This window comes from Alosa alosa, chromosome 1 (assembly GCF_017589495.1).
Source record: "Alosa alosa isolate M-15738 ecotype Scorff River chromosome 1, AALO_Geno_1.1, whole genome shotgun sequence".
In the NCBI taxonomy this organism is placed as follows: Eukaryota; Metazoa; Chordata; class Actinopteri; order Clupeiformes; family Clupeidae; genus Alosa; species Alosa alosa.
The window spans coordinates 2,405,167-2,417,666 of record NC_063189.1 but is presented as its reverse complement, the minus strand read 5'-3'; the positions used below and the strand labels follow the sequence as shown (position 1 = coordinate 2,417,666).

The following is a 12,500-nucleotide window of genomic DNA, read 5'->3' as shown; positions in this document are numbered from 1 at the left end:
TACACCTCAGTTCAGCTACTGGACAGAATCAGGTGTAATTTTTATTTTATTGGTGTCCTGGGTGGATCCATCCTTAAACTGCACCAGGTTGGGGTCACGGCTACATCAGATCCATTTCACAGTCAGATGCTATCAAGCCATGCTTGTTTGTTTGTTTGTGCATCGGTACCCAGAACGTACTGCAGAGTGTCGTGTTGCAAGTAAACCGCACCCCCCCTCACCTCAAGAGACCTGCTAGCGACACAAACACTCCTGGGCTTAAGGCCCAGTGCTGACGCACCACAGGTTACATTTACAATGTGTTTTCTCCTAGATCATTTTCTCATCAGATCAGATCAATGTGTGTCAAGGAGGCACTTGAAGCATCAATGAGCCACTTGTGATGAAACGTCAAATGAGAAAAATACAAAGCAAAGCAAGTGCTTCTGAAGCAGATGACCATGAAAGCAGGAAACCATGACTCAAACAAACACTATCTGATTCACCACACTGCCTCTGGGGAATAGCAACACTGGTTCACTGCAGGTCTAGGATGATGACTGCAGGATCCAACATTTACTTGTTTGCTACCGAGGGCAAAGTTTGTGACTGTGATTCACTGCGGTTGACCCGTTTTTTTTAATGTGCACGGCTTCTTTAAGTGTCTTAATTATTGTGTACAAAGTACACACACAGAAACTAAGATCCAGATTTTGCCGTGTATTTCGTTTGTGTTGTTTGTTAGCGTGACTGTGCCCTGGACAGTCAGCGGGCCCTGGATATCATTCAGTCCCCTGCGGCTGATGGGCATCAATATTCATTAGATAGCAGATGATGACTTTAATACACACAGATTAGTGTTCCTTTCCATGAGGCACGTAAAATGTAATGGAGCTTTCTGCTCCCCGAGGTCAGTACACCAAAAAAATGATATTGGCAAGCTTGTGCGTTAAGCATTAAGTAGCTTAGTGTTGCTGCTCTTAAACTCTGGTTCATATATTGTATGCTAAACTCTAGTTGGCATAATGTATGTTCATGTTGGCTAAACTCGGGTAAGCTTGATCTATGCCCTGAGTTGCTAACGTCTGGTTAGCATTGTGCCTTTATGCAGGTTAAACACTAGCAAGGGTATCCCAGCCTTAAGCTAGCTGAACCCTGCTTTGCATACATACCCTGAGGATATCCAGGCACTTGTGACTAAAATGTATACTGAGGCTGCCTAGGTTTTTGGCTTTACACTTTCACATACCCTAAGGTTAGCCTGGTTGAGCTTTAGCGACTGCGACATGCCCTGAGTTTAGCTGAGCTTTAGTGACCGTCACCTACCCTGAGGTTATCTGAGCTTTAGTGACCGTCCCCTACCCTGAGGCTGGTTGAGCTTTAGCGACTGCGACAGGCCCTGAGGTTAGCTTAACTTTAGTGACCGTCCCCTACCCTGAGGTTGCGTTGGCGGGCCTCCTCCATGGTCTGTACGGCGATGCAGTGGGCCTCCTGGAGGCGTCGCTCGCGGTGCTGGTTGTCCAGGGTCATCTCCTGCATCTCCTGCGCCAGGTGCTCACGCTCCTGGGCGAACTGGGACTGCATCTGCTGCAGGGCACTCTTGGACTGGGACAACTGCAGCTCCAAACTCTGCTTCAGTAGGGAGATCTGAGCCACAGCGTGGAGGGGGAGAGAAAGAGAGAGAGAGAGAAAGGGAGAGAGTGGTGAAAAAGGAGAGCAAGATAGACAGACAGACAGAAGAAAGAGACAAAGAAAGAGGGGAGAGAGAGAGACAAAAGAGACAGAGATTTGCTAATCTCACTTTGTGCTGCTGACATTTAAAACAAAATAAAAAATGTCGGCCTTTTTATGCCAATGAATGATAGGACAGTGGAGAATGACAGGAAGCGAGCAGGAGAGAGAGAGTCGGGGGTGGGATCCGGAAAGGACCACGGGGCGGGAATCGAACCCGGGACGCCGGCATACGGTGCAGGTGCCCCAGCCAGTCGCGCCACGACTGGGGCCATGTGCTGCTGGCATTTACATTTGCATTTGTCCATTTAGCAGACACTTCTATCCAAAGTGACTTACATATGTCAACTATATTACATTTGACAACTATATTACATTTGTTCATTTAGCAGACACTTCTATCCAAAGTGACTTACATATGACAACTATATTACATATGACAACTATATTACATTTGTTCATTTAGCAGACACTTCTATCCAAAGTGACTTACATATGACAACTATATTACATATGACAACTATATTACATTTGTTCATTTAGCAGACACTTCTATCCAAAGTGACTTACATATGACAACTATATTGCATTTGTCCATTTAGCAGACACTTCTATCCAAAGTGACTTACATATGACAACTATATTACATTTGTCCATTTAGCAGACACTTCTATCCAAAGTGACTTACATATGACAACTATATTACATTTGTTCATTTAGCAGACACTTCTATCCAAAAGCGACTTACATATGACAACTATATTACAAAGTTCATTTAGCAGACACTTCTATCATATGACTTACATATGACAACTATTTACATTTGTTCATTTAGCAGACACTTCTATCCAAAGTGACTTACATATGACAACTATATTACATTTGTTCATTTAGCAGACACTTCTATCCAAAGTGACTTACATATGACAACTATATTACATTTGTTCATTTAGCAGACACTTCTATCCAAAGTGACTTACATATGACAACTATATTACATTTGTTCATTTAGCAGACACTTCTATCCAAAGTGACTTACATATGTCAACTATATTACCATGGTCCCCAGAGCATCTTGGGGTTAAGTACCTTGCTCAAGGGCACAACGGTGGAAGCCGGGAATTGAACCCACAACTTTTCAGACTACCCAGCTCCTTAACCACTACGCTACCACCACCCCGATGAATGACCCTTCAGGTATTGTACAGGCTAAATACCCCTTACCCGTGTTTTTGATTTGATGTTTTCTGATTAGATGTTACTGTTCAGTATAGGGAGAGTGAACATAGGAGAGATGCAGATGCGTTGAGAGGGAACATCCAAAGTCACAGCTTACAGAAACACGAGTCTGAGTGGATCTCAGGTGCCACGGCTTGACAGGCTGCAGTGCGCTTCATGGCATTCCTTTGTTTTTGTTTGTTTTTTGTCTTTTCCGTGTCCTCTGAGGACCTGGAGGCTAAACTGGGAGCTTAACAGAAGACAAACATCACAGGTGCCTCAAGACCTGTGGTTGTTTTAAAAAAAATAAATACCAATTGCTTGTTTTTTTTTCCGGAAGCAAATCATCTGGCTAACAGCTGGAGTGGCCTTTGGCGACAGCTGAAAGCACATTAGGAGAACTCCTGAGGAAAATTGTTCCGGCACACCTTAGCATGAGCTTGGCAGGTGGTCTTTGACAGTGAGGCTTTGCCAATGATTTATTACTACACGGCACAGTAAGGGGCTATGTCTCTCTCACGGCGCCGCCACAGGGTTATCTAAAACAAAACCATAGGAACGTAATCTCAACAGGCCAACCTGCACAAGCAACCTCGTGCACAGAGAGGAGGAGGAGGGCAAAAATAACCAAAACAAATAGTTTGATCCTCATACAATCTGAAATACTGGTAAGCTGGAGCCAAGATTAGAGTCCAGTGAACACGAAAGAGAAAAAGAGAGCTGCTGCAGTACAGTAGAACAGAGAGCGCAAATACACTCCAAAGGGACGGAAAACACAAATCCTCATCGCAAGCGCTGTGAGTCGGGGTCTAAAAATATAAGAGGGGGGTGGGGGTGGTGGAGGAGGGTGAGGGTGGTGGAGGAGGGTGGGGGGGGGGGGTGGTGGAGGAGGACGAGCAGAGACGGCGTTAGCAGCAGCAGCAGTAGCAGCACGCTAACACAGTAGTGCACGCATCGAGTCAGACGCGTCCACTGAGCTGTGCGAAAGAAGAACGGATGAGATCACCTACACTGTGGGAGTCTTTGAGGCTCTGGGAAATTTTGTCTCAGCGGATTAAAGAGACTAAGAGACACAGAGAGAGAGGGGGAGAGACAGAGGGAAAGAGACAGAGAGAGACAGAGAGAGAGACAAAGAGAGAGAGAGAGAGAGACAGAGAGAGAGACCGAGAGAGAGACCGAGAGAGAGAGAGAGAGAAAATAGAGAGACAGAGGGGTGTATGCAGCTCAGGGCATTATGGCAGCAAGAGTAATAAAGGGAGGGGGAGAGAGACAGAGAGAGAGAGAGACAGAGAGAGAGAGACAAAGAGAGAGAGAGGGAGAGAGAGAGAGAGAGAGAGAGAGGGGGTGTATGCAGCTCAGGGCATTACAGCAGCAGGAGGGAGGGAGGGAGTGGAAAATAAAAATGAAAGAGTAAGAGGCAGCTGCACTTGTCTATAGAAACCATACATACTGTATCTATGGTACGTACACACACACACACACACACACACACTCACACACACAAACACACGCACACACACGCACACATGCACTCTCCACACACATACACGCACAAGCACGTGCACACACGCACGTTGGAGAAAATAACTGCTCAAAAATCATGAAAGCAACACCAAAGAGTAGTTTTTGTACCTTAAAATAATGTTTCCAAAATCATTTCAGTGGTTCATCAACTCGTAACAGGGTGAACAGCACTTCTGCATTAAACCGCAGCCCTCTCTATCGGCTATAAATCACTATGTAAGTTTGCCAGATCGGGTAGCGGATCTGTAGTTTGATGTAATGAGACAGAAATTGCTTTACAAGGGACCTACATTTCATACAAATGTGAGCAATAGTTATGTATTACAGTACTGTATTCATTTATAGTACATGTCCAGAGGATATGACCTCAAAGTGCAATAAAATTATGCGTTTTAAATTAGATCTACTTTAGATTAAATATGCACCATTCATCATAATCTTACCGGTATAAAATATGAATCAAAACTATGCCCTGGAGAAGATTCAAATTAATAACTGGACAGAGAAGATTACCGCTATGAAGCCAGCAAGCAAAAGACCTGCGCTAACACAGAGCTACTGCATCATGTGCTCCTTTTAGATGCCTATTTATTTTTATTTGTCCAAGCTTTTGGGTGAGTTTTTATTTGTCCAAGCTTTTGGGTGAGTTCGCACACGCAACTGATTGTGTTACTTGAGGTCTCCAACTGAGGGCAGACCACAGAATTAAGACCCAGAGTCGTAAATGAAGTTGGTCTTGCAGGCCCATGTATGGCTACGTACTGTGCCTAGATACAATTGCTCCGTAACATTCATATGAATGTTAATTACCTCTTCATTTTTGAGGATGTGGACAACCGACACACCAATCGGACACAGGATACGCGTGGCATACGCGTGAAGATAATTCAAATGGACTCATTTACGTCACGCCGATTTCTATTGTCTCAAAGCTCTTGACATGTCCCATGTAAAGCCTGCCTGTCTGAAACATGCCCCCTCACACTTACACATTAAACGCTCAGAGAGACAGTGACTAGTGATTGAGGATTGACAGTGAGGCAGAGGGAAATAGACAGATGGACGTCAATGAGAATGTGTGTGTGTGTGTGTGTGTGTGTGTGTGTGTGTGTGTGTGTATGTGTGTGTGTGTTAGTGTGTGTGTGTGTGTGTGTGTGCGTTAGTGTGTGTGTGTGTGTGTGTGTGTGTGTGTGTGGTGTGTGGGGGGGGGTGTGTGTGTGTCTGTGGTCGTGTGTGTGTGTGTGTGTGTATGTTAGTGTGTGTGTGTGTGTGTGTCTGTGTGTGTGTGTGTGTGTGTGTGTGTGTGTGGGGGGGGGGGTTATATGTGTGTGTGTGTCTGTGGTCGTGTGCGTGTGTGTGTGTGTATGTGGGGGGGGGGGGTGGGGGTGTTGCAGGATGACACCAAAGGCCTCCCCTCAGATTGACTGATGAGACATCAGACAGATCAGACTGCTCCACCCTGAAGACACCGTGCCCCCACAAACACACACACACACACACACACACACACACACCATAAAACAAACAAACAAAATCCTGCTCAGACATTCGAAGTTGGAGGACGAACATCTGACATGGTTCAGCGGAAGCCGATACACATCCTGCGCATATCGCAACACTCAGCCCACCACTAGCAGAGATGGATGAGGAGCGCTTCCTGGCTAATAGTGTTGTCGCCGCTCGATCCTGCCAGCCACAAAAGGGTGTATATGTGTGTGTATATGTGTGTGTGTGTGCTTCCTGGCTAATAGTGTTGTCGCCGCTCGATCCGGTCGATCCTGCCAGCCACAAAATGGTGTAAGCAGCTAGTTCTCAGGCTGGGCTCGCATGGCTCATAGCTCTGCAGGGCTTGCATGGCTCATAGCTCTGCAGGGCTCGCATGGCTCATGGCTCATAGCTCTGCAGGGCTAGCATGGCTCATAGCTCTGCAGGGCTCGCCTGGCTCATAGCTCTGCAGGGCTCGCATGGCTCATAGCTCTGCAGGGCTAGCATGGCTCATAGCACCATGGCTCATCAACACTGCACACCTGCTTCAGCCGATCAAAGGCTTCACAAACCCCTGGGGCTTCCAGTTAGGTTGCCTTAGTATGCGTGTGTGTGGGTTGTGGGTTCGTATGTGTGTAGGTTGGTGTGTGTCTATGTGAGCATGTGTATTTGTCTGTATGTGTGTGTGTGTGTGTGTGTGTGTGTGTGTGTGCAGAAGGTTACCTGCTCCAGCAGGTCCTCCACCTTCCTCTGCCAGGTCTCTCGGGCTGCCATCATCTCCAGGTCCTTCTGCTGGGAGAGCTGTGTGAGGCTGGCCTGCCTCTCAGCCTCGTGCTCGTCACCGAGCTCCTCACGCAGAGTCTCCAGCTCAGCTCTGATGCGCGCACACACACACACACACACACACACACACACACACACACACACACACACACACACACACACACACACACAAACACACAAACACACACACACACGCACACAGAGGGAGGGAGAGAGAGAGAGGAAGGAGGAGTGAAAGAGGGAGTTACTTCATCTGTGAAGCACTTTGAAGAAACAACACACACACACACACACACACTCATAGAAACATGGTGCAATTGCACTTGTGCTTGTTCTGTTTTCTTACCACATATCAACTTTTAGAGAGGAGGTTGGAGAAGAAGTGAGAGAGAGTGAGAGAGGAAGAGGAAGAGGAAAAGATGGGGTGATGATAAAGAGAGAGAGAAAAAGACAAAAAGAGGAAGAGAGAGGAAGACAGCCAGAGAGACACAGAGACGGAAGATAAGGAAGATTGGTAGACAGAAAGTGATGGACAGAGAGAGCGAAAGAGAGACAGAAAGAGAGAATGATCATGACACGGAGTGTAAGAGTGAGAGAGTGAAAGAGAGAGAGAGCAAAGCACAGTGGGAGTAGGAGAGAGAGAGAGAGAGAGAGAGAGAGAGAGAGGGGGGAGAGAGAGGGGGGAGAGGGGGGAGAGAGAGGAGAGAGAGAGAGAGGGGGGAGAGAGAGAGAGCAGCACAGTGGGAGTAGGGAGAGAGAGAGCAAAGCACAGTGGGAGTAGGGAGAGAGAGAGAGGGGAGAGAGGGGGGAGAGAGAAAGAGAGAGGGGAGAGAGAGGGGGAGAGGGGAGAGAGAGAGAGAGGGGAGGGGAGAGAGAGAGGGGGAGAGAGAGAGAGAGCTGCAGAGCTGAGCTTGGAAGATTCCTCCTTGTAGACATACAAAAAAAAGAGCAACCAAATTTGGCATCATCTTTCAGACTAGCAACAGGAGCAATATCACCACACTGCTGCCCAGCTGAGGAGTGAACACCAGAGAGTGACCCCTTAAACTTCATAATACAAAACACAACCTGAAAAAACTGCAGCTCAAGTATTGTTTCAGTAGCAAAAAGAAGTAGAGAACACAGCAAAACAAAAACTACATTAACACATGGAAATGCAAAATCGAACAAGTAAATAAGCTACACTGCTACAGAACTATTCGAATTGATTACAAAATTGGCACCCATATTTAAATTAAATTAAAACCATCGCCATAGAAAAAACTCCTGTCAAAGTATCGACTGAGTGATCATTCCCTTGCAATAGAAAAGGGTAGACACCGCCAAACCTGATAGCTCGAAGATCTAATATGTAAATTTGTAATAATGGAGTGAGGACTAATGCCACTTCCTCACAGAATGTCCCAATTATCAACACTTAAGAGCTATTCTACCCACAAATTGAAATCACTTGTCCCGCCTTTATGGACTGCCACCAATGAACAAAACTACAATTCCTCCTGGGAGAAATAGATAAATGTGCCCACTTAGCCTACCAATATTTACAGTCCTGCCACATTTTAAGAGAAAACTTCACATAGAAAAAGTGCATACAGTATATAGTTTTTGTTAAATAGTTTTATATAGACTATTGTATAAGTTTCCTTTAAAAATAGATTTAAGAATGCATGTTTAAGTTTTCTTTAACATGGATTTAGTTACTATTTTTTTTAAATATAAGTTTTCTTTTAGTTTAGATAAGTTTCCCTTTGACCCCCCCTTAAAACAAATTGTATATGTTTGTAATGTCATGTTACCGCTTTGGCAACACTATTTTCTGAGTCATGCCAATAAAGCACATTTGAATTTGAATTTGAATTTGAGAGAGAGAGAGAGAGGGAGAGAGAGAGGGAGAGAGAGAGAGAGCAAAGCACAGTGGGAGTAGGAGAGAGAGAGAGAGAGTTAGAGAGAGAGGAGGGGAGAGAGAGAGAGAGAGAGAGGGAGAGAGAGGGAGAGAGAGAGAGAGAGAGGGAGAGAGAGAGGGAGAGAGAGAGAGAGAGCAAAGCACAGTGGGAGTAGGAGGAGAGTTAGAGAGAGAGAGAGGGGGGAGAGAGAGAGAGGGGGAGAGAGGGAGAGAGAGGGAGAGAGAGAGAGAGGGAGGAGAGAGGAGGAGAGAGAGAGGGAGAGAGAGAGAGAGGGAGAGAGAGAGAGAGAGAGAGAGAGAGAGAGAGAAAGAGAGGGGAGAGGGGGGGAGAGAGAGAGGGGGGAGAGGAGAGAGAGAGAGAGAGAGGGGAGAGAGGGGGAATCGAGACACCCAGAGTAACCATTCTGTTCGAGATATCGAGAGCTCAGCACACACACACACACACACACACACACACACATAGGTTAATGTACTCAGTTCTGTATGAGATGGTGAGAGGGAGGAGGTTAGTGTATTCAGTTCTGCATGAGTGAAATGCACAGGTACTTATTCATCGTTCGCTTGAGAGGGACAGTGAAAGTGTGTGAGATTGAGTGAAAGCAACGGAATTTAACAATGAGGAGCAGGAAAGTGATAAATGAGCAGACGGCTTCAAAACATGACACTGTGAGTGTGTGTGTGTGTGTGTGTGTGTGTGTGGTGGCAGAGAGATGGAAAGCATGTGTGTGACACTAAAACCACCAAATGACAGAAGTGAGAGGGTGTGTGTGAGAGAGAAAGAGAGAAGGAGAGCAAAAGCACAACATGAAAGAGTGTGAAGACGTACACGCAGCAGAAAGACCGCGTGAGACAGACTGAGCGCAAAGTGTGTGTGCGGGAGCGTGCGGATATCACAACGTGTCAGAGCGGAGTAGAGCGGCATGGCAGCGCGTCGGCGAGTCCCGGCGCTCTAAAGTTCAGCACCAGGAAGTGTCAGTAATTACACTGCCTCGGAAAATTCAATATCAACCCACTGTGGTGCTAATTAGCATATGCTAATCCCCCTGGACAACTCCTTTATAGGATTTGTCATGGATTGTGCAGCGGCGAGAGAGAGCACACACAGAGATGATGATGTGCTATTTAAGAGCTCCCAAGAGGAGAGAAGAGGAGGGGAGGAAAGGAGAGGGGGGAGAGGAGAGGAGAGGAGAGGAGAGAACAGGAGATGGAGAGTAGAGTAGAGTAGAGGACAGGAGAGGAGAAGAGAGGAGAGAGAGAGGAGAGGACAGGAGAGGAGAAGAGAGGAGAGGAGAGGAGAGGAGAGGAGAGGAGAGTAGAGTAGAGGACAGGAGAGGAGAAGAGAAGAGAGGAGAGGACAGGAGAGGAGAAGAGAGGAGAGGAGAGGAGAGGAGAGGAGAGGAGAAGAGAGGAGAGGAGAGGAGAGGAGAGGAGAGGAGAAGAGAGGAGAGGAAAGACACACCTCAGAGCGGCTGTCCACTTCATGTCCAGGTCTTCGGCCATTTTGTCCATCTTCTGCTTCTCCTCGGTCTTGATGGAGATGACCTTGGCATCATGTTGTTGTTTCTGTGTCTCAATCTCCTCCTGTGTGTTGTGCATGGGTTGTGCATTCGTATGTGTGTGTGTGTGTAGGTTGGAGTGTGTATATATTTGTTAATATGTTTATATGTGTGTGTGCAGAGAGGAGTGTGCATGTGTGTGTTTGTGTGTTTGGGTGTGTGTGTGTTAGGTGTGGGAGAAAGGCATGCAAAAGAGCAGAATGAGTCACGACCACAGTGTACAGAGCACAGTCAAAACCACGGCACTCGTAACAAAATGGAGTCCACTGAGAGAGGCTGTCTCCATTTTAGAGTGCCAAGACCCCGAGAAAAGGAACAATAGCATCCGCTCGGGTCGCCTCAGAAGCTGCGTGTGGACTCATTTCTCTGTTAATTACTCTGCCAGGGTGGCTAATCCATTTCCCAGGCCTAGCACACTTCAAACAGCCCCGACTCATTGATGTTTTTATCGCCAGTCAAAGCACACGCGGAGACAAGTCATTTTGTGCATTAATTGTTCTACAAAATAATAAATAAAAATCCCCCCAGTGGGATTAACAAAGAAATGTGCTGATTTGTGCTGAGTCACCCATTCTCACCTGGAGGTCCGTGAGCATGTTGCTGGTCTCCCTGACGCGGGACCGGGTGGCATCCAGCTCCATCAGCAGCTTCTCTTGCGTCTCCTTCAGACAGCAGATGTGGCCCTGGGCGGACTGCAGATTGAGCTCGCCGTCCTTCACCAGCTCCTGCAGGTGAGACACCTGACAGACGGAGAGATGAGTGGGTGTTCTCATTAATTAATCTGCACGCTCAGAGCGAAGATTGAAAGATCAATGCAGATCCACAATGCAACACGTGCTGTAGGTGTGGGGCGCCTTGATATTGACTTGTCAGACATTGCTTAGGCAGCTTAATGTCTGCCAAATTGAAGTCTTTTGTGGGTTTGTGTAAATGATTCAAATTCGGATAGCCAGTGAAATGTTAGGAGGAAGAATAAGTAGCAGTCGAGGTAATCAGATCAAAAATTAAGCAAAAATATATTACATTGATCATTTCTGTGCTCAATTTCAAAATCTCACGGTCACTTTACAAATAACTGTTTCTCTTGCACACAGATGACAGGCCATTAAGTCTCAAAGAGGAAACGGAGTCAGGGCATCAGTCATACTAAAAATAATATATTTTCTGTCACTTCCTACTTGTAGATATCAAAGCTTTAGTCAAAGCCTTTCGTTTTAGTGACATGAAAAGAACAACATAACGGGACACAGGCATGAGCCCTTAGGTATCAAGACAGCATTCAAGACAAGCCATTAAGCGTTCACATAAGATTAGGTGAAGCACTGTGTGAACTAAGCATTTCTGAAAAGCCAGCGAGTGTTCTGACTGATGGCCCTAGTTATGCAATTTGCACTGGCCTCTGGGTTCAGCACAAAAAAGTTGTCACCACAGTACTTTGCTTGATGCAGCGGCAAACCAGCATTGCGTGGTGCAAGCCATTGGAAGTGATAGATATTTAGAGAGCACTGGTATCGTTTACGCATTATAAGACCCAGTATACAAGGGTCTGTGAATAGCCTGTGGAGTGCTATGAGAGGTTTTCTGAGAAGCTTTAAAGTAAGACAATGTAGGAAATGTCCTATATTTCAACATACTGTGTAGCCATTTAACATTAAGGGGGTACCCAATTTGTCTAAAATAGATGGTCCTACTCACGACAACAATGCCACGTAGTACAATACCACAAATTCCAGGTGCATATTGCCAGGAACTCCATTTCCCTTATTCTAAGACAGTGTAGCATCAAAATGTGTTTGAAGCTGTTATTGTAAGGTAACTACATTGCATTGCTTATTTATTACCGTTATCTCATGTTTTATGTTGATTGACTGAATTTTTGGTGGCTACTTGTTGTGAACCAAATTGCTCCTTGGGGACATTAAAATATATTCCAATCCTATCCAATCCAATCCAATTAATGGACTGAGTTCTATGAGGGCGCTTTCACACCTAGCTCTTTAACTCGGAACATGGAGCGTTTCCCCCAAAGATCGGTTTGATTGGGTATTTGTGAAAGCAGCAATCACACTCTGTTTCAGAAAACAAAACAAACAGACGGAGATCGCTTGGAGGAGGTGTTCGTGGCCCGTTTCCAATCGAATACTAGAGCGGTTCCAAGCGGTTCCAAGCGGTTCCAATCGAATACTAGAGCGGTTCCAATCGAATACTAGAGCGGTTCGGTGTAGCGGAACACACGAAAACGGAAGAGAGTGGGAGAAGCCTAGAAATTGGACTGGCATACACACACACACACACGCACATTTGGAGCTCTTAATACGTTA

At 46.1% G+C, this 12,500-nt stretch overlaps 1 protein-coding gene across 4 annotated transcripts in view; it reads right to left on the bottom strand.

Annotated features, from left to right (window-relative positions):
- The window catches only part of fam184aa (family with sequence similarity 184 member Aa), a 39,541-nt gene that overhangs the window by 20,243 nt on the left and 6,798 nt on the right, over window positions 1–12,500 (bottom strand). For all 4 annotated transcript variants that reach the window (XM_048240288.1, XM_048240296.1, XM_048240304.1 and 1 more), the window contains exons 7-10: window positions 10,758–10,919; window positions 10,083–10,204; window positions 6,661–6,811; window positions 1,414–1,626 (exon numbers count right to left, since the gene is read on the bottom strand). In XM_048240288.1, the coding sequence (XP_048096245.1) occupies window positions 1,414–1,626; window positions 6,661–6,811; window positions 10,083–10,204; window positions 10,758–10,919 (648 nt within the window). The remainder of the gene's footprint in view (window positions 1–1,413; window positions 1,627–6,660; window positions 6,812–10,082; window positions 10,205–10,757; window positions 10,920–12,500) is intronic.